The sequence below is a fragment of the Pyrus communis genome, chromosome 9 (assembly GCF_963583255.1).
Source record: "Pyrus communis chromosome 9, drPyrComm1.1, whole genome shotgun sequence".
Taxonomy (NCBI): Eukaryota; Viridiplantae; Streptophyta; class Magnoliopsida; order Rosales; family Rosaceae; genus Pyrus; species Pyrus communis.
Genome location: NC_084811.1, coordinates 20,119,093 through 20,143,523, shown reverse-complemented (window position 1 = coordinate 20,143,523; position 24,431 = coordinate 20,119,093). Strand labels below are relative to the sequence as shown.

The 24,431-nt window shown below is 37.3% G+C and overlaps 1 protein-coding gene across 1 annotated transcript; it reads right to left on the bottom strand.

Moving 5' to 3' along the window:
- Positions 1-264: 264 nt before the first annotated feature.
- Positions 265-9,398, bottom strand: LOC137745892 (nuclear pore complex protein NUP93A-like). The gene is made up of 15 exons (XM_068485925.1): positions 9,197-9,398; positions 7,998-8,089; positions 7,682-7,748; positions 7,135-7,194; positions 6,094-6,183; positions 5,464-5,733; positions 5,019-5,114; positions 4,748-4,882; positions 4,457-4,510; positions 4,266-4,349; positions 3,417-3,503; positions 2,442-3,344; positions 1,794-1,975; positions 913-1,204; positions 265-679 (listed from the first exon to the last, which is right to left on the bottom strand). The coding sequence occupies exons 1-15, from the start codon at positions 9,296-9,298 to the stop codon at positions 602-604; spliced, it is 2,592 nt and encodes an 863-aa protein (XP_068342026.1). The 5' UTR covers positions 9,299-9,398; the 3' UTR covers positions 265-601.
- Positions 9,399-24,431: the final 15,033 nt, after the last annotated feature.

Genomic DNA, 24,431 nt, shown 5'->3' with positions numbered 1-24,431 from the left:
AGGCGCATCACTCCTTGCCGCTCCTCGTATCGTATGATTATCTTTTAAATTTTACCTAGGAGCTCATTTCGGGAGCTATTTAGAGACACTCCACGAGAATAATATTAACTCGTGAGAAAAGCGATCAGGAAGGGAAGCTGATAGATTAGAATTAGGAATAGTTATGGATAATGCTAAGGAGACCAAATTTGTGAACTAAATTTACAAACCAAATAATGTATCATCAATAGGATGTAAGCACGTTAATCAACACTTAAGTAATAATCCAATCATCAACTACCATGTCATTTGGTTCACAAAAAATCCTTTCGACGTAGCAGAAAGAGATCAGTACAAAATAAGGGTCACTTTTTTCCAAACATTCGCTATAAAATTGGGAATGAGAGTGGCTTTGGTGCTCATATTCCACATGACAAATCAGACCCATCTCACTTCAGGTAGCCCAGTTGATTTCAAAACAGAGGAAACCGCTAATATCAAATTAACTACTCACTCATCAAGGTACAATTGCTACTTCAGATTGTCTTTTACAATTGGTAACACGCATTGTACTATCAACCAAACCGTACAGGTGTCTTCCATCTCTCGTGGTTCATCGGCTTCACAAGCTCCGCGCAACTTTCTCATACAAATCACGAGGCCAGTTCCTATTGGAATTGTTTGCTATGAAGCTAGCAATCTGCATAAACCCAATGGACAGGATACATCATGAAACAGACAACAATACATATGTAACGGAAGATGATTTCAATATAATTAAGCTTCTAATCCATCAACTTTATGAGTATCCCAAGTCACGCCTTAATTTTAACAATCAAACAGAGAATTGCATTATTTTTTACCAAAACACAAAACAGGCATGGATAAGGATCTCATTAAGGTCTTTTATTTTGGGTGGTGGAAAAAGAATACCTTAGCCCTCAAGGCACGGAGAGACCCATCAGAATCCACCATGTTGTCCAGACAAGTGAGGGCGACCTTCAAGAGGTCTGGAACACAGGCTTGGACATGTGGAGATAAATTCTGGAAGACATCAGTGGTAACATCTGGTGTCCCAGGAACTAAGGGAAGAAATTGAAGCCTGGCAAACTCCCTTAAGGCATCAGCGTAATGGCCTCCTCTTGCCAACTTATGGATTGACAGTACGGCCTCGAGTTGTCTTAAAACAATGGACTGCTCTGAAACACTTTCCGTCTCTTGAGGACTGCACAGTACACTCAAATGACTCTTGCGTCAGAAAAATTGCATACACAGAAAGATTATCAGAAATCATCTGAAAAGAGTAAGTACGGTATGATTTGAAAATCCATCAAAAGATACAGTTTCCATATTTATGTTCTTTACAAAATAAACACGACCCTTTGTAGGCACTTCACGTTCTTGATGATGTTACAATCTAAAAGTAGGAAAAACTCCAAATCGAAACTATTTAAATAGGATAGTGCTATACACACACCCATTTTTACTTCTCACACACCCTTGTTAATTTTTAGCCATTGATCTTCTTCGATTCATTCGGTCGGACGGCCGAAAATTGAGATGGGTGTATGAGAAGTAAAAATACGTGTGGATAGAAAGACATGTTTATTTCAATCATATTTTCGCACTTATCGAAATTAGATTTACATATTCAAAGAATTCTCAGTTCAAAAGACCACCTCTACATGAAGGTCTGTCGTGCTCAACTATTTTTATTACCAGTATCCATCAAAATTAGCACCAGTATAAACAGAATCATTATTCAACCAAGCTGAAGTTCAGAGTAAACATAAGATGTTGAGTGTCAAAATGACCTGATATCAGGAAAGTATTTATGCATTTCCAAGATCTCGTTTCCAGAGTGAATGAGGCCAGCAGTTCGACTCTCACCATCCAATCTACCACGTGAAAGGGCACAAATTGCTTCAGAAAGGCACTTGTTAATAGTATCCAATGCCATCGAGAATGCTCCTATTCGTTTCTGAATTTCTATAGACTGAATGGACAGAGAAGAGAGGGAGAACACAAGATTCAAGAAAAGAGCAAAAGCAATTAAAGCATCAGAATATTTTTTTTTTTTTTTATTAAGAAAGAAACAGCATACAAAGAAGGAAGTACTAATACAGAAAAAAAAAATATTAACATTTGAAGATGGCAGAATTAAGATTAAAATCAATTATCCAAATTTGTGGTTAAAAGAATCCACCCCTAAGTAGTACACTGGTACTAGGCCCTATTCTGACGGAAAAGGATTAAATTCATCACCAAGGCCAAAAAATAAGAACTGAACAAGTAATAATTAATGTCCGTTTGAAACCATTAAAACAGCATATAAATGGAACAGGAAGAAGATATTTAAATAAATAACTAGTGTAAACAGGAAAGAGGATTAGTTCTACTTGCAACTTCTCCATACAAAACTTGCAAACTAAAAGCATGGAAAGCAGGGCGAAAAATATTACCTTTTCATACAAGCCAGCTTCCTGACATTGGTGTGCAGCTTCAAGAAGAAATTGTTGCCTTGTTTTTACATCAGTCAAAAATCGCCCCAATTCACCTTCTTCTCCGGCACCTCTTGATCCAAGTAGTAGATAGATCCCACCATCCCGCAACAACAGCTCTGTAAGGAGCTGCTTCAGCATCAAATTTCTCTGCCTTTGCTGGTCCACGTTGCCTCTTCCAGACCATGACAACTCCCCACCACCAACCGCAGCAGCAGCTTGTGCATAATATTCTAATGCCACTGATAGATTACCAAGACGTAAATATACAGATCCATACTGCCTGATTATGCTTGATGCCTCTGCGTAAGCATCCATCACGCCCATTTTCTGTCCAGCGCCAGCACCTTCAGAAAGGAACCCATGGTCTGCTAGCACAATTGATATGTGGGCAGCATCAATGTTATATCCCTCATCTCCGGTTTCTTTGAACAAGTATACCACGCCCGGTATCAACTGGATGCTTAAAAGCAAAACGTATGGGTACACAAGGGGGTCCTTCCCATTTTTTGTATAATATGATGGGTCGAATTTATTTAAGTACATCTGTAAATCATCCAATGTGTATGGTACCAAGCTCTCATTCATAACAATGGGTGCAGCTCCACCAGGGCAGTCTCTTACAGCAGACAATTTGAACCACAAGAAATCCTCTATAGTGTTGAAAAGGGTTGGTAGATCTCTTAGTAGGCGGTCGATTTGCCTACGAGAACCAGATACAAGAGCATATAATAACAACTTTTTCTTGTCATATGCAGCTCGGCCCACACGATCACCCATTCTTAACATTTTTTCACATTCTTCTGAAGCAGAAGCTGCAATCGCCACAGGCACCATACCTCCAGTATTAATCCACTCCGTAAGCTGTACAAAAATGAAGCATGACTAAGGCACTGCATTTGCTATAACATTATATGCATATGCAAAAGTCTTTACCAGAGGAGCAAATTGGTGTGAAGCACGAGATGACAGAGCAACAGATCTTGCCTCATCGTAATACCCAGTTCTCAAGCAAAAGTAGATCTGCCACATATAATAATAGAACTCAGTGAAAATCAACTTCTTTGGATGACTATTTCACAATAAAACTACGATATATGTCTAATTAATTTTAACAAAGAAATTTTGGAAGGGAACAAAGGGAGCAGTTAAACATTCTATTAGAGATTCATTTTCTGCTTTCAAATTACTACTCCTTTTACAATAACAGGGAATGAACAACCCAAAGATACATTCAATAAATCATTGCGCCTTCTCCAAATTCTTAAAACAACTAAATGAATTACAAGAGGTAAAAAGATAGTAGAAGGCCTAAACAGTGTTACGAACAAATAGAATTTAACACCAACAAACAAATGAGACACTGCCATACGAGAGAATGACTATCTCCATCAGCGCAAGATAGCCTCAAAGATCAAAAGGGCACAAGTTCCTATAGGATTCTTCATCCTATATACATAGCAAACATTTTCGTAGCATTGAAGACAAGGGCAATGAGAAGACTCTGACATAAGATCTAAACAAATGGATACAGGCAAAGTTCCGTCCAAACATTTGATTTTCAACATGCCCTTAGTCTACATAAAAACTTTGTCACACAAAAAAAATGATCAAATGACATACCTACAATTTGATCTAAGGGATGATTCAGATTTATGAAATGTGTACATACAACTTGTAAGCTGATATATTAGTTATATTGAATTTGAAGTACATCTTCATAAATAAGGTCGACATAAACAAGAATGGAAATTGTAAGAAATGTAAAAGACAAAAACTGAAGACCTGCTGCCAAGTGGTATCAACAGGAGGCTGCCTGCGAGCATCGCCTGCATCAAAATCTAGAACTCCATAATCTCTTAAACGAATCTGCAGAAACAAACAAATACTGAATTGCATGATAAAGATTCTACAGGATAACAAAGCGCGTAAAACATGAATGGTATCAAAGTTTAAAGAAAAATATGATTACAAACCCGAAGAAAGGCACGGATTCTTTGTAAATTTCCAACAACTCCTCCAAGGGCGGCCTGCAATGAGATCAAGAGGTGACCATGAATTATGATTGTTATGATGAAAAGTGAAATGTGTTAACAGACAATGCAAAGGAAAAAGTTGCTGCAGAAGTATAATCGTCCCGATAGAATTTATAGAGCAGAAAGTCCAAGAAAGTAACAAAAGGATAGCATGTAACCATTGGGACCAAGCAAATAAAAACACATGTATTAATCTGTTTCACAACCAACATACAGAAAAAAATTTAGTACCTGCCCCGGATGACTTTGAATTGTATCCATGATGTATTTTTCATGGCCCCATTCTAGGTGCCGCCTTGCCCCAATAACCAATGACATTCTTTTTGAAACACTACGCGGTAGGGTTAGATCTTCACCCATCAATGTCTGTTAACATAATGAGAATCAGATTGTCAACCGTTCATTATCTAATGAAAATAGCTGTGAAGACCTCCAAAAAATAAAAATAAAAAATACATGCTAACATCCAGCAGATTAGAAAAGCACATGTCTACAAGTATACCTGAAGAAGGTGCCATATCTTCTGCATGTTAACTGATTTTCCACCAGATCCATCAAGGCCTAAACTCTCATAAGCACCCTTGAAAGCTGTAGCAGGCTAATGAAAAGAAAATAAATTAACAGCAAACATTTACAGAAAATCTCATTATTTCGTAACATCACACGCATCAAATAAAATTTGTAGAAGGACAAAGCCCACCAAACTGAAAGGTGAATGCATTCAAGTCAAGTATGCATACTCTGCCATTGCATTATAGTTTAATACTTCGAAGCAGACTCTTGGGTATTTATCAAACAATGGAGCATGATCAAATTCACTCGAGCTCATAATTTCAGATTCCTCAAAATATGATAGAAAAAGAATTTTAAGCTTAAGAGAAAAACTTCCTTTAAGCTCATAACTTCAGATTCCTCACAATATCATACATTAAAAAAGAAAAACTTACTTTAAATGGTAATCCATGCTGCCTTGCATTGTTCAGAATTTTTACAACTTCAGCATAGACAGAGGCTTTCTTGTCACGGATGGGCTTGCTAGCTAAAGGTACAAGCTCCATGCTAGATGGAGAAGATGACACTTGACGGCTAGAAGTTATAGATGCTATTTGACCAGAACGACTACCACTGCTGCTAGTATAAGTCATGTTAGTCCTGGGTAATGTCGAAATCTGGCTTAAGCTTTGAAGGAAATCACGTTTTTCCTTTTGCCAATCCTCCTGACAAATATCAAATTCCGCCATAACCAACTTTGAACATAGAATGAGCGTAAATAATCATCCAACTGATTTAAAACACTTTCATGCCAATTCTTTTCCTTCTCTAAGTAACTACTTTTTGTCAAAACTAAGGCAACAGGATCTTTAAACTGAAGCAGCTTGCAATCATTCATTATTTTGTCCAACAATAACTAAAAAGCAACAGAAAGAAGGAATTAAAATGATTCTCCAAGGATATCAGAGCATACACAGCCATGAGAGCGGCCATATATAAAAATAAATAAATAAAAACTAGTAAAATTTTAAACAAGGGAGACCCAGTGAATATGATATCACAAAAATCCATTGGGGTACACTAACCTCCAAAACCTTTAACATGTAATCATTAAAACTTCTAAGGTTATCCTTCTGAGCTTCTTGGAGAGCTGAGACCATTGCCATTTGATGGACCTAATCAGGATAAAAATTGTATGCATTAAGGTCAAGGAATCACCATCAATCTCTAGAAATCAGAACAGGTAGGCCTTAGAAAAGTGAAACAAAGCATTTTAAGGTATGAAAGAAAACAAATGCGTGCAACCATATTATATAGATCGTGCTCATACACCAATGAAAAATTAAACGCATGTCTCTAACAACGATATACGGTATCCAAAAGAAGGCAAATTCGTAAGGCCATATAAATCATTGGTCAAATGTTTTAGCTGCACTCAGACATCACAATAAATAAATAAAAACTTGTGTATTTAGCCATAAAAAAAAAATAAAAAAATAAAAAAGAAAATTAGCTGACCAAAAAACAAAGTCATAAAGAAAGAAAATTAAGAAAATGAAAAATAATGAAACACAAATTTATCTCAATTATAGATAGAAATATAATTTCTCTGTATGAAGGACCGTTAGATGCCCCAAAGACAAATATTCAAAAACAAAACACAAGCATGTTTTCTTGGAGAGTAAATAAAACAAATGTACATAGATTTTTACTTTAGAGAATGAAAACATAATTAGATAAAAATATAAAACTCATCTAAATGGTCCAACATTCAGTTTATCCATACTTCATTACATTAATTACAAAACATGAGTCCAGTCAATATGTAAGGACGCAAAATAATAATTAACCAGCAACAGGCATGATGAATAGTTGTATATGTTGGAGTTCCATCTTGTAATACCAACATTAATAGCCAAATTTTCTATAAGAAAATCTCGCTAAATAAATGCATAGTTTCTAATGTCTATTACATTAGTTCCATCGTGTTACCCCACAAGATTTAAAGCATGTATCAAGTAAAATCATCTTTCAGAAGATCAGGGAGGACCCAATGTTAAAGTAATGAAAGAAACATACAGCAATCTAATCAGATCATTAGTAAAAAGTTATAGAGTTAAATCTACCTGCTGCAGATACTCTTCAACAGTTGTTGCTTCAGACGGAAAAACATCTTCAAATGTTGTCTTTTAATGAAGAAAGGGAAAACAACACAAATAAATTAGTATAACAGGATGAGGAATGAGAAAGTATTTAAGAATCTAGAAAATTGCAAGAAAATTGTTCTCTGGAGGTATAAACCCAGGAGTTCTAAGCAGCCATTGACTTCACCTAAGAAAATAACTCAAAGCAAATACAGTTAATTTTGAGCTAAGAATTCCTTGATCACTATTGGACTTAGACAATAAATGAACTTCGTGTGCTAGTATATGAGGAGATTCTTCTCAATATTAATTCTTCTTTTACATAGTTCTACTACTTAGCTCTCTCTCTTACAAATATTGTTGAACACATGGAAATGCCTTGAGATTCATGAAACAAAGAAAGTTTTAAAATGTAGCATCCAAATTGAATTATCAAATGATTGAGTACAGTTGACAATTTTCAAGAAAAATTCTGATGACGCACATTTCTACAAAAAGTAGAATGTGTAGATATTGATCCTATTAGTACCTTCAATTCAAAGGACTTAAGGTCGCGTGCAAGCTGCTCTGCATTTAGTCCCTCACGTGCAAGAAGCCTGTAAAAATGAATAGGATAAAGTTGAACACATATACTACCTAATAAATTAAGCACAGGACACAAAACACAGAACAGAACTTGATATATACCCTCAAACTTATCTGCAATATCAAGTTTTGATTCACATTCTTATATTTTAAGAGCAACTAGAATTAAAGTGACTTATGAAAAGAAGAGATTTATCAACATGAAGGAAAGTGAATCTGAGAAATACAATATATTTTTGAGACAGAAATCATTCTAGTACCTTGTGGCAGCAACGGATTGTTGAGGAGCCTCATTTCGTAGGGTTTTTGCTTTGAGTTTCTTAGATAATGTTTCTAACTGATCTAAATTTCTCTGAAACAGATAAATATATCAAAACAGAGCCCATAAAAACAAGATAACTGGATCCATAGAAAGTATATCTCCTTTTGGTCTCATTGTTATAATATACAGAAAGTTTTACTGTTTGTAGTCAGGATCATAGCCTGAATGCCTTGCTAAGATTGTGAACAAGAGTGGGGACTGAGAGAGGGAGGGTTGAACCTGACCGCTATTTTTGGGCATAAATGAGTGGTTCTTTATGTCCTCTCTGACAATTAATTATTTTTATTTATTTAACAAATAATGTGAGACTCATAACTAAAATTCAAAAGGGTTAAAGTCCCAATTTATTGCTTTCCATAGGGTTTTTTCAGCTGCCTAATAAGCATAAATGGAAAATAAAAAAGAGAACCTAAAAATTTCAATATAAATGTATAAATTTGTTGAATTGGCAGAACTAAGAAAGGACTATTAAAAGATTCAAAAACTCATATTATCTCAGCATTTTTCAGCAATAAAACAAGATAAGAACTTCGCTATTTGTATCCTGCTAGTTTTCTTCCTCACACAAGTGTTTCATCAATGAGAAGAAAGTTTTCAAAAGAACATCTCATTCAAATAGACATTTATACATTTTCAGTCAAGGAATACCGCATACGAGAGAAAAAGTCACAAACATAAATTTCCATTCAGTATTGCATTCCCATTTGCGGAACACTAATAAGTTGAACCTTATTACTAAAGTAAAAGAACTTAATTTTGAGTCCTTATTAACAAATTAAGTGCATTCGCAGCGAACCTTTATAATCGCATCAGGCTGAAGATAACTGTATGCTCAAATTTGAGTAATGAATCATCCAAAATACAAATTTATCGAAACTCCCAATAATGAAAATCAAACACTACAAAATGAACTTTCCTTTCTTTTCCCGAATTTTCTAGGAAACCAAACACTGCAATTACAGAAACACAGCAAAAATCTGAACAGTGGATTGACAATGACTAAGCGGATTAACTACTTCCTCAATTGTTAGAGAACCCTAACACTAGAAATTTCTCACCGAGTCGTCAAATTCCCTTCGTTTTCTCGGTAACAAAACAAATGAAATGTAAAAAGAGAAGAAATGGGAGAAGCTGAACCTGTAGCGGAGGGAACTGAGCGGAAGGCGCCGCTTGTTCGAGAAGCTTGGTGGAGGAGTGGAGCAGATCGGTCCAGCTACCCATGTTTTGCTCCGTCGCCATGGCTTCTCCGAGAGAGGGAAAGGGTTTAAGACTTCTTCAAAGCCCTAACGAAACGAAATTTAAACAGGCACCGTAAAAACTGCAGATAAACGCTTTCGGAATGTTTCCAAAAAAAAAAAAAAAAAATGCTTTCGGAATTTGTTGGGCGAATTATTAATCCCAAAGTTATTATTGGAAAAATTTTACCTCAAATTTTGTAAACCAATAGTTGTTGATGATTGGATTATTACTTAAGTATTAAAGTGTTTATTTTTCATTAGTGACACATTTAATGATGGCAATTCAAACACTTAAACCCAATAACCGCGTTAATGGAACGAATTTGGAATGATGATTCGGGTATATTTGGGATATGGAAAAAACTGGAAATATTATTTGGTTATTGTTATAAGGTTTTTGATCTGTATCTGACTCCGAATCTGACCCAAATAACACACATTATGTATAGTATACTATAGTATTGTATAGTGTATATGTATTTTCACCGAACTCATTACTTTAAAGAGTTACAAAAGTTGCATTATATGAGAAAGTTCAAAAGTTAACCAAAACCAATGAAAATTCAATAGTGCTTATAGGAGAGATCTAAAGATCATGCAAAATCATTAATTTTTTAAATCCAATGCTCTAATTTTGTTGTCGCAAGTTCTAGAATTATTTGACAGCGGTTGTTGTATTTGCTTTTGTCATCCTTTTCTCTTTTCATTGGACCAATTTATGATATTTACTTATCATGAACAACTCCAAAAATCAATGTTTTTTATGATTGGACATGGATATTTAATGAGGAAATTAGTATCTATTGTTGCAGTCCTAATTAGATTAGAAATATGATTGTGTAAATCTCAAGAAATTTTTATGGGATTCTACCATATTTTATACTTTATTTATTATCCTATTAGAGTTGTAATCCTATGGGGATAAGGAATTAACATTTCCTGCTACTATAAATAAAAGCGCAATGTGGTGAACAAACACACCTCAAAGATCACGCAATGCTTGCTGCATTATCTCTCTCTCTCTCTCTCTCTCTCTCTCTCTCTCTCTCTCTCTCTAATTCTTCAGTCAAATAGGCCTACAACATGTTATCAGCACGCTCTTACGCTGTGTTAAAGAGAGTTTGTTCATCTTCAATCAGGGAGTATTACGTTTGAATCATTCTTTTTATTATTAATTTATTATTTTATTAAATTGGTCTACATGTTATTGATTGATTGCGATCTTCTTCTCTGTGCACTTGTGCAAATTGGTGCATCTTGGAAGTGTGCGCACCAAGTGTTCGACGAATTGTGTAATTGAAAGTTTTTGTAATTTTTTTGCAAATCTCTCTACAATTTGTTCTTCTTCCTTCGCTTCTTCAAGATTCAGTATAATTTGAAACCCTAATTTCAGGTTTTTCTCAAGATTTTCTTCTGTGATATCCTCTTTTCTCATCAAGAATTATGAAAGCATGGTGACTGTTGCTCAATTACAGATTATGCAATTCCTATTACTAGTTTAATTTCTACTGTGTTGAATAATGTGACTGTTAAGGTTGATGATACAAACTATCTTGTTTGGAGTTATCAAATGGTTCTTCTTCTTGAAAGTCATGGCATACTTGGCTTTGTTGATGGCACATAATGTTGTCCATCTCGATTTGATGAAAGTTCTGATAAGGCAGGTGTTGAAACTGAGGCATTTCAGATCTGGAAAATGCATGATCATGCTTTGATGCAATTAATCATTACCACTTTGTCTACTATTGTCATGTCTTGTATCATTGGCTGCACTAATTCTCATGAAATGTGGCAAAACTTGAAGGATATGTTTTATACTATCACAAAGGCTTGTATCTTTCAGTTGAAAATTGAATTATAGAATATTAAGAAAGGGTATGATTCAGTCTCTCAATACTTGCATAGGATCAAAAATGTTAGAGATCATCTTTCTACAATTGGTGTTGTTTTTTATGATGATGATATTGTCATTCTTGCTCTTAAAGGAGTACTTGCATAATACAATACTTTTAGGACAGTAATTAAAGGCAGGGAAGATGTTATTACATTGATTTTGGAGCACAACTAATTGTAGAATAAGCTATTATTGAAGCCACTCCCACTACTGATTCGTTCATGTCTGCGATGATGGCAAAGGAGAAGGGCAAACTTCTGATGCTTGATGAAGGGTCATCAAGTAAAAATAGTTCTTTTCAGTCTGATAGTTTTCTAGTTTCAGTCTGAGATTCATGGCAACTCTTTTTCTCAGAATGGTACCAATAGAGGCTATACTCACAATGCTGGGAATTATAATGTTGGTGGTTATAATGGTAATAGCAACTCTTTTAATCCCGAAGGCTATAAGAGTTACAATTACATAGGCAGAGCTAAAGGAGAAATCAATATGGTAATCATCCTCGATTCTCTAACAATGGCTCTCCTAATGCTGGTGCTGGTATTCTTGGTCCAGCAAGGGGTCAACCACATGTTTCTACTTGTCCTGATCATGGTTATGACATTCCAATTTGTCGAATCTACAACAAAAAAGGGCACATTGCTGCTAATTGTTTTCAAAGACACTCATCTACAACAGTGACTTGTTCTCCTGTTTAGTGTCAAATATGTGGCAAGTTTGGGCATTCTGCAATGCAGTGTTGTCACATAGCTAATTACTTTTATCAAGGGAGATCTCCATCTTCAAATCTTACTGCAATGCATGCCAATTATCAACCCTCTGCTCCCCAAGAACAATTTTGGGTTGCAGATACAGGAGCAACTTTTCACATGACTTCTGATCTTGCCTCTCTAAACACTGTAGCTCCTTTTACTGGCATTGATACAATCATTACTGCTAGTGGTTCAGGTTTGACCATCTCTCATGTTGGTTCTTCCACTCTACATGCTCCCAAATATGCTTTTCAATTAAAGAAAATATTGCATGTTCCATAATTATCTCAACGTCTCCTATCCATTTATAGGTTGTGTAAGGACAACAAATGTCGTTTTATTTGTGATGAATTTTGTTTCTGGATTCAGGAAAAGATCATAGGGAAGGTACTTTTTCAGGGACTATGTAGAGGTGGCTTATATCCCATACCCTTTTACTTACCACAACACATTCTCAATCAAGTTGTCAACGTTCCTACACCTCACTTGTCCAAGCAGTAACATTGCTTCTTGGTCACCAAGTCAAGTCCAATTTGTGGCATCAACGATTAGGACACCCGTCCAATGTTGTAGTTTCTGCAATGTTACATCAGTCATAGGTTCCTTTTTCTTTGGACCACTCAAAACATGTATGTATATCTTGTTTATAAGGGAAGTTTACTAAACTTCCATTTCCATATCCAGCAAATAAAATTGTTCAACCCTTAGAAATCATACATAATGATGTATAGGGACCTTCACCTGTCATGTCTATTGAAGGGTTTAGGTTCTATGTCAGCTTTGTAGATGAATGTACCAGGTTCACCTAGATATTTCCTTGAATGAATAAAAGTGAGGTGTTCAAAGTGTTTGTGCGATTTCATGCCTATATACTTACTCGGTTTTCTATCTCTATTAAAAAAAAATTCAAAGCAATGGTGGAGGTGAATATTCTAGCAACAAATTTAAACAATTTTTGCTTGAACAAGGAATTTCTCACCCAAAATTATGTCCTTATACACCTGAGCAGAATGGTCTTACTGAGAGAAAGCATAGGCACATTGTTGAGACTGCCATTACCCTACTTCAAACTGCCAAAATGTCCTCCCAATTTTGTTCATGCTTGTGCTACTTCTGTTTATTTAATTAACAGACTGCGATGTCAAACCCTGTTTATGCAGTCTTCTTATACCTGTTTGTTTGGTAAACCACCAGTTTTAACACATTTAAAGGTTTTTGGGTGTTCTTGTTTTCCTCTTCTTAGGCAACATAATTATCACAAATTACAGTCTAAAACTGCTCAATGTGTTTTCCTAGGCTATGCTGGTCAATACAAGGGTTATATATGTTATAATCCCCTTTTCAGAAGACTTTATATGTCTAGGCATGTCTTATTTGATAAGTCTAGTTTTCCATATCCTACCTTGACATTAGTTACACCTGTTTCACAAAGTCTTGCACCTTCTCCATCATCTGTTACACTTGCACAGGTTACCATTCATAACACCATTATTCCTTATCCATCACCATCAACATCACCATCAACATTCTCCTCATCCCCTAGTGCCTCAAAATCTTTTGACTTCAACCCCTAGTGCCTCAGATTCTTTGCAAACACTTCCTAGTGCCTCAGAGTTCTTGAGAACCTCTAATCCTATACCAATGTCATATGTTACTACTACACAATCACCTATACATGTGGATTTTGACTTCCTACCTGAAAGTCTACATGTTGTTCATCCAGTTCTTCTAGTTAACTTACACCCTATGCAAATTCACTCTAAAAGTGGGATATCCAAGAGAAAGCTTTTCAGCTTCTGTTACTTCTGGGGATCCTTCTTTTATTGAACCAAGTTCGTTCAAATTTGCCTGTAAAGTAGTAAAGTGGCAGGCTACTATGCAAGAAAAGATCAATTATCTTCATGCTCGACAAACTTGGACTCTAGTTCCCCCTTCATTCAGAGAAGAATTTGGTTGGTTGTAAGTGGGTTTACAGACTTAAAAAGAATCCTAATGGTTTCATAGTCCGACATAAGGCTCGGTTAGTTGCAAAAGGGTATAGCCAAGAGGAGAGCATTGATTATAGTGAGACATTCAGTCCAGTAGTAAAACCCACTACTGTCAAGTTGATCTTAGCACTTGCTACACAATTCCAGTGGCCTTTGAGACAATCAGATGTCAAGAATGCCTTTCTCCATGGTGTTCTTAATGAAAAAGTGTACATGGCTCAACCTCCTGGCTTTGTTAGTATTGCATATCCTTCAAATTATGTATGCAAGTTGCACAAATCATTATATGGGTTAAAACAGGCTCCCAGAGCCTGTAATGAAAAGTTTACTGGCTTTCTACCTAGCTTGGGGTTCAAGGCTTCTTTTGCAGATCCATGTTTGTTTGTTTAGACTTATTCACTTGGTATAGTAGTATTGTTACTTTATATTGATGATATCATCAGAACTGGTAGTCATTTATCTCTTATTTCTGATCTTATATTGGCTATCGCTAAGGAATTTGACATGAAGGACTTGGGTCAGTTGCATTATTTTCTGGGTTTGCAAATTTCATATCAGTTTTCCGAGCTATTTGTTTCACGGACCAAATATACTCAAGATTTGTTGCACAAAATGGATATGCAGGACTCTAAATCCTGTGTAACTCCATGTCTTCCCTCCCATAGGTTGATAAAGGATGATGGCAAGCCTTATAAACATCCAGAACAATACAGAAGCATTGTTGGTGCTTTGCAATATCTGACATTCACCATACCAGATATTGCATTTGCTGTCAATCAGTGTTGTCAATTTATGCAGCAACTTATGGAATGTCATGTTGTTGCAGTTAAGCAGATTTTGCGATATCTTAGTGGCATAATCAATTATGGTATTCATTTTCAGCCTGGAAAATTGCATCTTCAAGCCTATAGTGACGCTGATTGGGCAAGAGACCTTCATGATCGCAAGTCCACTTCTGGTTATGTAGTCTATCTTGGTTCAAGTCATATCTCTTGGGCTTCCAAGAAGCAACACACAGTGTCCAAATATTATACTAGAGCTGAAGATAGGGCTTTAGCTATTGATGCTGCAGAGTTATCCTGGATCAGGCAACTTCTTTGTGATCTTCAAGTTTCTTTGTTTACAACTCCAATGATCTATTATGACAGTATTTCAGCTATTGCTTTATCCTCCAATCTTGTTTTCCACTCTCGAGTTAAACACATTGAGATTGATGCGAAATATATTAAGCACACAAATTAAACCCTCTTCTGACAATTGTAGCAAAGTATGTAAGTAGGGATCGTTCAAAACCGGGGATTAGGAGGGATTGCTAAACTCTTGAAAACTGACCTAAGAACTCCAAAACAAAGTTAAAAACACTAATTTGGACTCAAAGAATGAAAAACCAAAGTTAAAACACTAAAACAAAACAAAAACTCAAAACAGCAACTAGAAGACTCAAAACTGCCTAAAAACCACTTTCTGGGCAGTTTTGAGCACATACACTAATTTGGACGAAATTGGTTGAAAACTTGACTCAAAACACTTAAAAACATGAACCAAAACAATTTCTAACTAAATTGAGACTTCAAAGTAAAGGGGGATTTGATTTGGACGAAATTAAAGTTGAGAAAACAGATTGCAAAGTAAAACTGATTTTGAAACGTTTTTTTTTGGGGTTTTTAATGGATGATGAACTAGTTAGGGGTTCTTTCTCCACACATGACAAGTATGCAAATGACTCGATTTCCAGTTATTCCTTCATAGAATTATGAATGACAATGCCCCAAATTAACCGTGACATCACTAGTTAATTCTCAAGTTTTCCTTGTGTTATTGAATTGGATGACATCATACGACAACCCAAAGCATTCTTCAAAAGTTCCTTACATGACATCATAATAAAGATACAATCAAAGATCATTACGTTCAATGAAAACTATAAGCATTGACAAAGCACTTGTGACGATGACAACATGACACTTATGCTAGGAATTGAACTTAACGCGATTGTGACTAGCAACCTTCACTACTTGTGAATATAAGTGTGTGACAATTATGTGAAACAAACTTATATTCTAGCATCATATTCATGCAAGCCAATTAAGTGTCGACCCCTAATTAACAAACACAAATACGTTATTACTCGCACAGTTAAGCCAATTGCATTCACGATTCAAGAACTCAAAACTGGAATTTATCAAATCAACTTGCACACATAGTTATGGCTTCGAAATCACCCCTAACCAATAGGGGTTTAGCCACTCATGTTCATAGCAAAATGAAAGGAAAATAAATTAAACATTGAAATCATAAAACGAATTACACCTAGAATGCACCAATGACGAAGCTTGAGCATCCAAGAGTCTTTCCTTCTTTCTCCTTGCTACGGCACAAAGGTGGATGGGATGGTTGGGATGTGTTTTAGGATCAGGGATTATGGAATTGGATGGAGGATAGGCACGGCAAGGTGTAGTGTTTGGCTGGAATTGTGTTTTTAGGATTTTAGGATGTGTAGAGTGGTGTGGCTAGATGAATGGACGAAAATTGGGTGAATGAGTGATCCCCCAAGTGCCTTGCTGCAAAGCCTTATTTATAGGGCTAGGAAAGGTTTTGAACTTAGTTGAAACCAAAAGGTTTTTTGTACCAGAAATTCTATACATGAAACACTTAAAGGATATATGTGTGTAGCTTGGACAAGGTAGGAGACAAGATAGGACGGCTAGGAGACAAGGTAGGACGGCTAGTGACGGCTAGGAGACAAGGTAGGACGGCTAGGAGACAAGCTAGGACGGCTAGTGACAAGCTAGGACGGCTAGTGACAAGCTAGGACGGCTAGGAGACAAGGTAGGACGGCTAGTGACAAGCTAGGACGGCTAGGAGACAAGCTAGGACGGCTAGGAGACAAACTAGGACGGCTAGGAGACAAGCTAGGACGGCTAGTTCTTCCAATACAGAAATTAGGCACCATGTGTGAATAGATAAAGCCTTCTAGAAATAAGGTTTTTTTAGGCCCCCTTGCAGCTCCCTAACTGAATTCAAGCCTTCAAATTCGTCCATCCTCATGCCTCCATGCTTGCACTATCCAATCTTGGCCCAAAAATGCTCTAGAATGCTCCAAATTGCTTCTTTTTGCATACTTTGACACTAAAACCTGAAATTGCACGAAAATGATTTTAAACACTTAAACTAACTAAGGAAAAACAACATAAATGCATGAGAACAAGCCAATTAAGTCGCATAAAAATGCTCCTATCAAATTCCCCCACACTTAGCTTTTGCTAGTCCTCGAGCAAAACAAAGAAATAAAACAAGACAAAACAAACAAACATAATCTAAACCTTCCAACGTTTGCCTCAGGGATTTCCAATGCACATGACATGTTAAAGATTATCATTCCCACAGATTTGAGTCAATTTAACACTTAAGCACATGCTTACTCATAATCACTACTTACTAGTTCACAATTAACCAATTAAAACAATGTTTTGAATAACATGCCTTAGAGAATTCCTTCTATCCTTAATAGATTTGCACTCTATTTTCACTCAGATTTTCTAACTACACACCCTATACTAGTTATATGTGAGAGAATTGATGTAGATATAAAAACGAATGCTCACATATATGTATCACAAAGAACGCAATTTCCGGAGTTAATAGGCATGTTTAGATATGATCTCATGAATGGAATGCTACTACTTAGATGCGAGAACCAGTGACACCATATGCTCATACCAAATTCAAACTCAACAAATTGAAACACATAACACTCAAGATAGAAGTTTAAGGGTTGCAACGGGGCTTGGGGTATTGGTTAACAAAGAAAGGATAGGTAAAACAAACGTTACTTCAAGCATTAGTAAGCAAAGTAATGAAATTAAGACTTAGAATTCACTTAGTTTGCAGAAATTAACTTAAAAACACAAGGGGAAGACTTTAAACAACTTCTTGGGGCCGAATTCAACTTTTTGGACCCTTTCTTCAACAAACAACACCTTGGAACTCTTTTTCTCATGTTGTTCAACTCTTTTCATACTTTTTTTTTTTTTTTTTTTTTTTTTTTTTTACGAATTTTTCTTTTCTTTTCTTTCTACTTCCCCCACACTTGGTTTCTGCCATAAAGGAATTCCATTTGAATCATGCTTACTATACTTTAAGAACGAGGGTATGGATAGTCCTAATCTAGGCTAGGTGAGGGTAATGTGGGTTAACAAAGAAAAGGCTAAACAAGGCTCAATGGGGTTAACACCTAAACATATAATGGAGTAGGGCACACGGCTTTTTGGCTAAAGTGGTGGTCACTACACAACTTCATCTTGAAAATGTGTTATGCTAATCAATACCATGCTTTGAATGAAATGGGCATGACTTCTAGTGTTTGGAACTAAATGATGAAACGCCTTCTAAGTAGTAACCAAGCAAAGAATAATGAGATCATGCAACGATTTTAGAAAACAAAGAATGCACAGATTTTAACTCTCCAAATAAACGTTTAGGTTCAAGTCTCACAAGGTTGTAGCGTTAATTTGAGTTCCTTCCTTCAAGCATGTTACAAAAACTGATTTTTTTTCTTTTATGATTGCATGTGAATTCATAAGTTATAACCACAACCAAGCATAAACATAGAGTAAATCAAACTTGCATCCATGTTAATTACTCTCTTTAACAGCCATGTATTTAAAAACCAAATCCTCATCATTGTGTTGGAAGGTACCCTAAGACACAAACAAACACACAAAAACAACTCTTTTTTTGGGTTTTTTAAAACAAATTTTTCAAATTTTTCTTTGATTTTCGGATTTTTACTTCAAAACATACTAAAACACACCAAAACTGCTTAAAAACACTTAAAAACAGCAAGGAACAAGTTTTGAAATAATGGGTGATAAAATCCCACGAATTTGCATGAAAAACACTTAGTTACCCCCCCACACTTAAATCAAACATTGTCCTCAATGTTTTAAGCATAGAATCACACAAAGAAACACACAAACAGCAAGTAAAACAACTAAATAGGCAGATTAGAAAGAATCAACAAAGAGAAGGGTTTAGGAACGCAAATCTGGAATTGGAGTGCTTTCTAGGTCTTCCTTTGTTGAATGGCAAGGGTTGCCTCCCAAGTAGCGCTTTCTTTAACGTCTTGCAGCCGGACGAAGAACACGTTCAGGCACCATTGGTGCCCACGGCATGGAGTGAGATCTCCTCCACAACCTGCCCCACGGCATTCTCATAATATGGCTTCAATCTATGTCCGTTGACCTTGAATTCCACCCCATTCCTTAAGCTTTGGACTTGAACTGCACCATGTGGAAACACATTAGTAACAACAAAAGGTCCAATCCATTTAGAACGTAACTTTCCGGGAAATAAACGTAGACGAGAATTAAAAAGTAAAACTTTCTGCCCAATTGTGAAGGTTTTGCCCCTAATCATCTTGTCATGAAACGCCTTCGTCTTTTTCTTGTAAATGCGGGCATTCTCGTAGGCTTCATTCCTTAGTTCCTCAAGCTCATTCAATTGGAGCTTCCGATGTATTCCAGCAGCATCTAAGTCCAAATTGAACGTTTTGATGGCCCAATGTGCCTTATGCTCTAGCTCCACGGGTAAGTGACAAGGTTTTCCATAAACTAGCCGAAATGGAGACATCCCTAGGGGTGTTTTGTAGGCAGTGCGATATGCCCATAGTGCATCGTCTAAACGCATGCTCCAATCCTTCCGGTTAGGCCCCACGGTCTTCTCCAAGATTTGCTTGACCTCTCTATTTGATACTTCGGCTTGGCCACTTGTTTGTGGGTGATAAGGTGTTGAAACCTTATGCTTGACATTGTACTTCTTGAAGAGTGCCTCAATGGTCCTATTGCAGAAATGTGAACCTCCATCACTTATAAATACCCGCGGCATCCCAAATCTAGAGAAAATGTTAGTCTTGATGAAATCTGAAACCACTCTAGAATCGTTAGTACGGGTAGCTTTTGCTTCTACCCATTTAGAAACATAATCAACCGCAAGCAAAATATAAGTGAAACCAAATGAAGAAGGAAAATGACCCATGAAATCAATACCCCAAACATCAAAGATTTCAACATTGAAGATGGGTGTTTGTGGCATTTGGTCTTTTGCACCAATAGAGCCTGTTCTTTGACATCTATCACATGTTAAGCAAAACATTCTAGCATCTTTGAACAATGTAGGCCAATAAAAACCAGATTCTAACACTTTACGAGCTGTCCTTTGGGTACCAAAATGGCCTCCACATGCATAAGAATGACAAAATGCTAGAATTGAGTTAAAATCAGAAGTTGGCACACATCTTCTAATAATCTGATCTGGGCAATATTTCCATAGATATGGATCATCCCACACATAAAATCTTGCATCATGTATCAATTTATCACGTTGGACCTTGCTTAGGGTGTTAGGAACTTGCTTAGTCACCAAGAAATTGACCAAATCGGCATACCAAGGGGTACTTACCTCAATGGACAGAAGTTGTTCATCCGGAAACGTCTCAGAAATGGGGAGGGATTCTTCTTCACGCACCAATCTACTCAAGTGGTCAGCCACCACGTTTTCACAACCTTTCTTGTCCCTAATTTCAATATCGAACTCTTGAAGTAGGAGCATCCAACGAATGAGCCTTGGTTTGGCCTCCTTTTTGGTGAAAAGATACTTCAAGGCTGCATGGTCAGTGAAAACAATTACTTTAGTGCCAATAAGATATGATCTAAACTTATCTAAAGCAAATACAACCGCCAAGAGTTCTTTTTCGGTTGTAGAATAATTCAATTGAGCATCATTTAAAGTGCGGGAAGCATAATAAATAACATGTGACTGTTTATTTTTCCTTTGACCCAAAACAGCCCCAAGTGCATAATCCGAGGCATCACACATCAATTCAAATGGAATGGACCAATCTGGGGGAGTTATGATGGGTGCCGTGGTTAGGAGCTCTTTGAGATGCTTGAATGACTTATCGCATGCCTCGTTGAACTCAAAAGACACATCTTTTTGGAGGAGGCGGCATAGGGGTTGTGCAATCTTGGAAAAGTCCTTGATAAATCGTCTATAGAATCCTGCATGACCAAGAAAAGAACGAACCTCTCTAACCGAAGTAGGAGAGGGTAAGTAGCGTACAAGATCTACTTTATACTTATCAACTTCAATTCCTTTTTCAGAGATTATATGACCCAAAACAATACCTTGTTTAACCATAAAATGGCATTTTTCCCAATTTAAAACAAGGTTTGTTTCAACACAACGTTTCAAGATTAAAGTGAGATTATCCAAGCATTTATCAAAAGAATCACCAAAAACACTAAAGTCATCCATGAATATCTCAATAATCCTTTCAACATAATCAGAAAATATGCTTACCATACACCTTTGAAACGTGGCAGGGGCATTGCACAAACCAAATGGCATGCGTCGATATGCAAATGTTCCAAAGGGACAAGTAAAAGTGGTCTTTTCTTGATCATCCGGGGCAATGACAATTTGATTATAACCTGAATATCCATCAAGAAAGCAATAAAAAGAATGACTCGCTAACCTTTCCAACATTTGATCTAGGAACGGCAATGGGAAGTGGTCCTTCCTTGTGGTGGCATTTATCTTCCTATAATCGATGCATACACGCCAACCGGTTTGGATTCTCATGGGTACAAGCTCATTCTCGGCATTCTCCACAACCGTCACTCCGGATTTCTTAGGCACACATTGGATAGGTGAAACCCAACAACTATCGGAGATAGGATAAATGACTCCACAATCAAGAAGTTTGATTATCTCCTTTTTCACAACTTCCATCATTGGAGGGTTAAGACGGCGTTGAGCCTCTCTAGTTGGTTTGGTCCCCTCCTCAAGAAATATGTGATGCATACAAGTTGCGGGGCTTATACCTTTGATATCGGCCAATGTCCATCCTAGGGCAGATTTGTACTCCTTCAACACATGCATGAGTTTTTCCTCCTCTTGTGCCGTGAGGGATGATGATATGATGGCAGGCAGTGTCTCATTTTTTCCCAAGAAAATGTACTTCAAATGGCTTGGCAAAGGTTTGAGTTCAAGGATAGGTGCCTGAATTATGGATGGAAGCAACTTGTTAGTCGAAATGGGAATGGACTCTTTGTTAGGAAACTTACCATCATGTATTGGTGATGACTCAAGGGCAGCAACTACTTCAAGAAAATCCTCACTAGGAGGCACGGCATAGGATAGTGTATTTGTGCCGTGGGGTTGCATGGATGTTGCTCCCTTGGTTTTGACTTCTACACCACTTGTAATGACTTTTTCAAGCATATCATCATTCAAATCTTCAAGGTATCCCTGCGCCAAAGAGTCAACAGTATCAATAGAGAAACATGAATGATCTTCACTAGGATACTTAATAGAATCGGAAAGATTGAAATTAACAACTTCCCCATCAAATTCCATGGACAAAGTTCCATTAAACACGTCAATCTTAGTCCGGGCCGTTTTCATGAATGGCCTTCCAAGTAGAATGGGCAGCGAGGGTGCATGATCCGATTCATCCATCTCAAGGACATAGAAATCCGCCGGAAAGATCAAATGATTAACCTGCACCAAAACATCTTCCAAAACTCCCTTTGGATAGGCATTAGATCTATCGGCCAATTGTATGATAACACCATCCTTTTTCAATGCTCCTAGGTTCATAGATGCATATATGGAATATGGCATAACATTTATAGAAGCACCTAAGTCAAGCATGGCAGATTCAAATCTAGTGTTACCTATGACACAAGGAATGGTGAAACTACCCGGATCTTTGCATTTGGGAGGTAGTTTGCGTTGCAAGATGGCGGACACATTCTCACCTACTTTTACCACTTCCTTGGTCGACATCCTCTTCCTAGTGGTGCACAACTCCTTCAAAAACTTGGCGTATCTAGGGACTTGCTTGATTGCATCCAACAAGGGTATGTTCACTTGAACTTTCCTAAATGTCTCAAGGATGTCCTTTTCAGCTTCTTCCTTCCTTGTTTGCATAAACCTATTAGGAAAAGGAGCATTCGAAGGAAAAGCATTAGTAGAAACCGAATTTGACACATTCTTACCTTTTTTGGCCGAATTAGACAGTTTTGGGGCACTAGGAACTTGCGGCAAAGACTCTCCCACCTTTGCCATGGGTTTGCTTGATTCTTCCTCTTCAATTTGCAAGTTTTCATCACCTTTGGGACCTGATTGTGATGGTGTAGGATCTGTCCCAATCTCTTCTCCACTTCTCAAGGTTATGGCCTTTGCACTTTCGAAGCTTCCCTTTGGATTTGGAACGGTGGAACTAGGGAGCTTTCCTTGTTCACGAAACTGCCCCATAAACTCGGCAATTTGCCCCATTTGTTTCTCCAATTGATCCACCCTTTTGTCTTGGTTTTGCATAGCCTTAGCTTGATCGTCCTGCCCATTAGACAACTTAGTTAGTATCTTAAGAAGTGCATCATTGTCAAGAGACGTACCTGAGGCACTTGGGCCGGATTGGGCTTGATTTTGGGGTGGGCCGTAGGTTTTGGGAAAGAACCCAGGGGGTTGTTGCCTAAAGCCTCCTTGGTTTTGAGATTGTTGGGGCTCCCTCCATTTGAAATTTGGGTGGTCTCTCCAACCGGGATTATATGTGTCGGAATAAGGATCGTTCCTTGGTTGGTTTTGGCCTTGAAACCCAATTGCATTGGCGCTTTCCCATCCACCATTTTCAATCAACTGTGGACATTTTTCAGAGGCATGTCCATGCATAGAACATACGCCACATACAATTGGTCCTTGCATCTTCATGCCCTCGGCCAACTGAGACACAATAGAAGTAAGATTAGCCAATTGTGAATTAATGTCGGAAGTAGAACTTACCTCATGAACATGTTGCCGTGGGGGTCCTCTTTGGCCTACTCCTTCGTATTGTTGATCGTTCAACGCTCGATTAGAAATCAAGGTCTTGGCAGCCATAGGTGTTTTGTCCACTAATGCTCCACCTGCCGAGGCATCGAGCATTTGACGTTCTAATGGTAGGAGGCCCTCGTAGAAGTATTGCAAAAGTAGCTCCTCCTTCATCTGATGCTGTGGACAAGAAGCAACAAGTGATTTAAAACGTTCATAGTATGCAGGAAAAAACTCACCTTCAACTTGTTGAATTCCACTTATTTTTTTACGAAGAAGAATGATGCGAGAAGTTGGGAAAAACTTCTCCAAAAACGCTCTTTTCATACTCTCCCATGAAGTGACAGTGCCAGGAGCCAACTCGTATAACCAATCCTTAGCTTTATCCATTAAAGAGAACGGAAAAGCTTTCATCTTCAAAATACTTCCGTCAACATTGACGGGAGTCATGCTTGAACAAACTACTTCAAACTCTTTAAGATGCTTGTTTGGATCTTCCATGGAAAGCCCATGGTATTTAGGAATGTGGTGCAACAAGCTTGACTTCAACTCGAATTCATCGGTCTTGCCTTGGGCAGCCGCGGGGTATTGAATGCATAATGGTGCGGCATTGGCCAACCCTGAGGC

What these genes read in the sequence shown, in the direction of transcription:
- LOC137745892 (XM_068485925.1), bottom strand. Translation starts at nt 9,298, where the DNA reads ATGGCGACGGAGCAAAACATGGGTAGCTGGACCGATCTGCTCCACTCC. An exon ending in TTAAGTCCTTTGAATTGAAG is followed by an intron (nt 7,195 to 7,681) that starts GTACTAATAGGA and finishes CTTCATTAAAAG; the next exon opens with ACAACATTTGAAGATGTTTT. An exon ending in CACACCAATTTGCTCCTCTG is followed by an intron (nt 3,345 to 3,416) that starts GTAAAGACTTTT and finishes ATTTTTGTACAG; the next exon opens with CTTACGGAGTGGATTAATAC.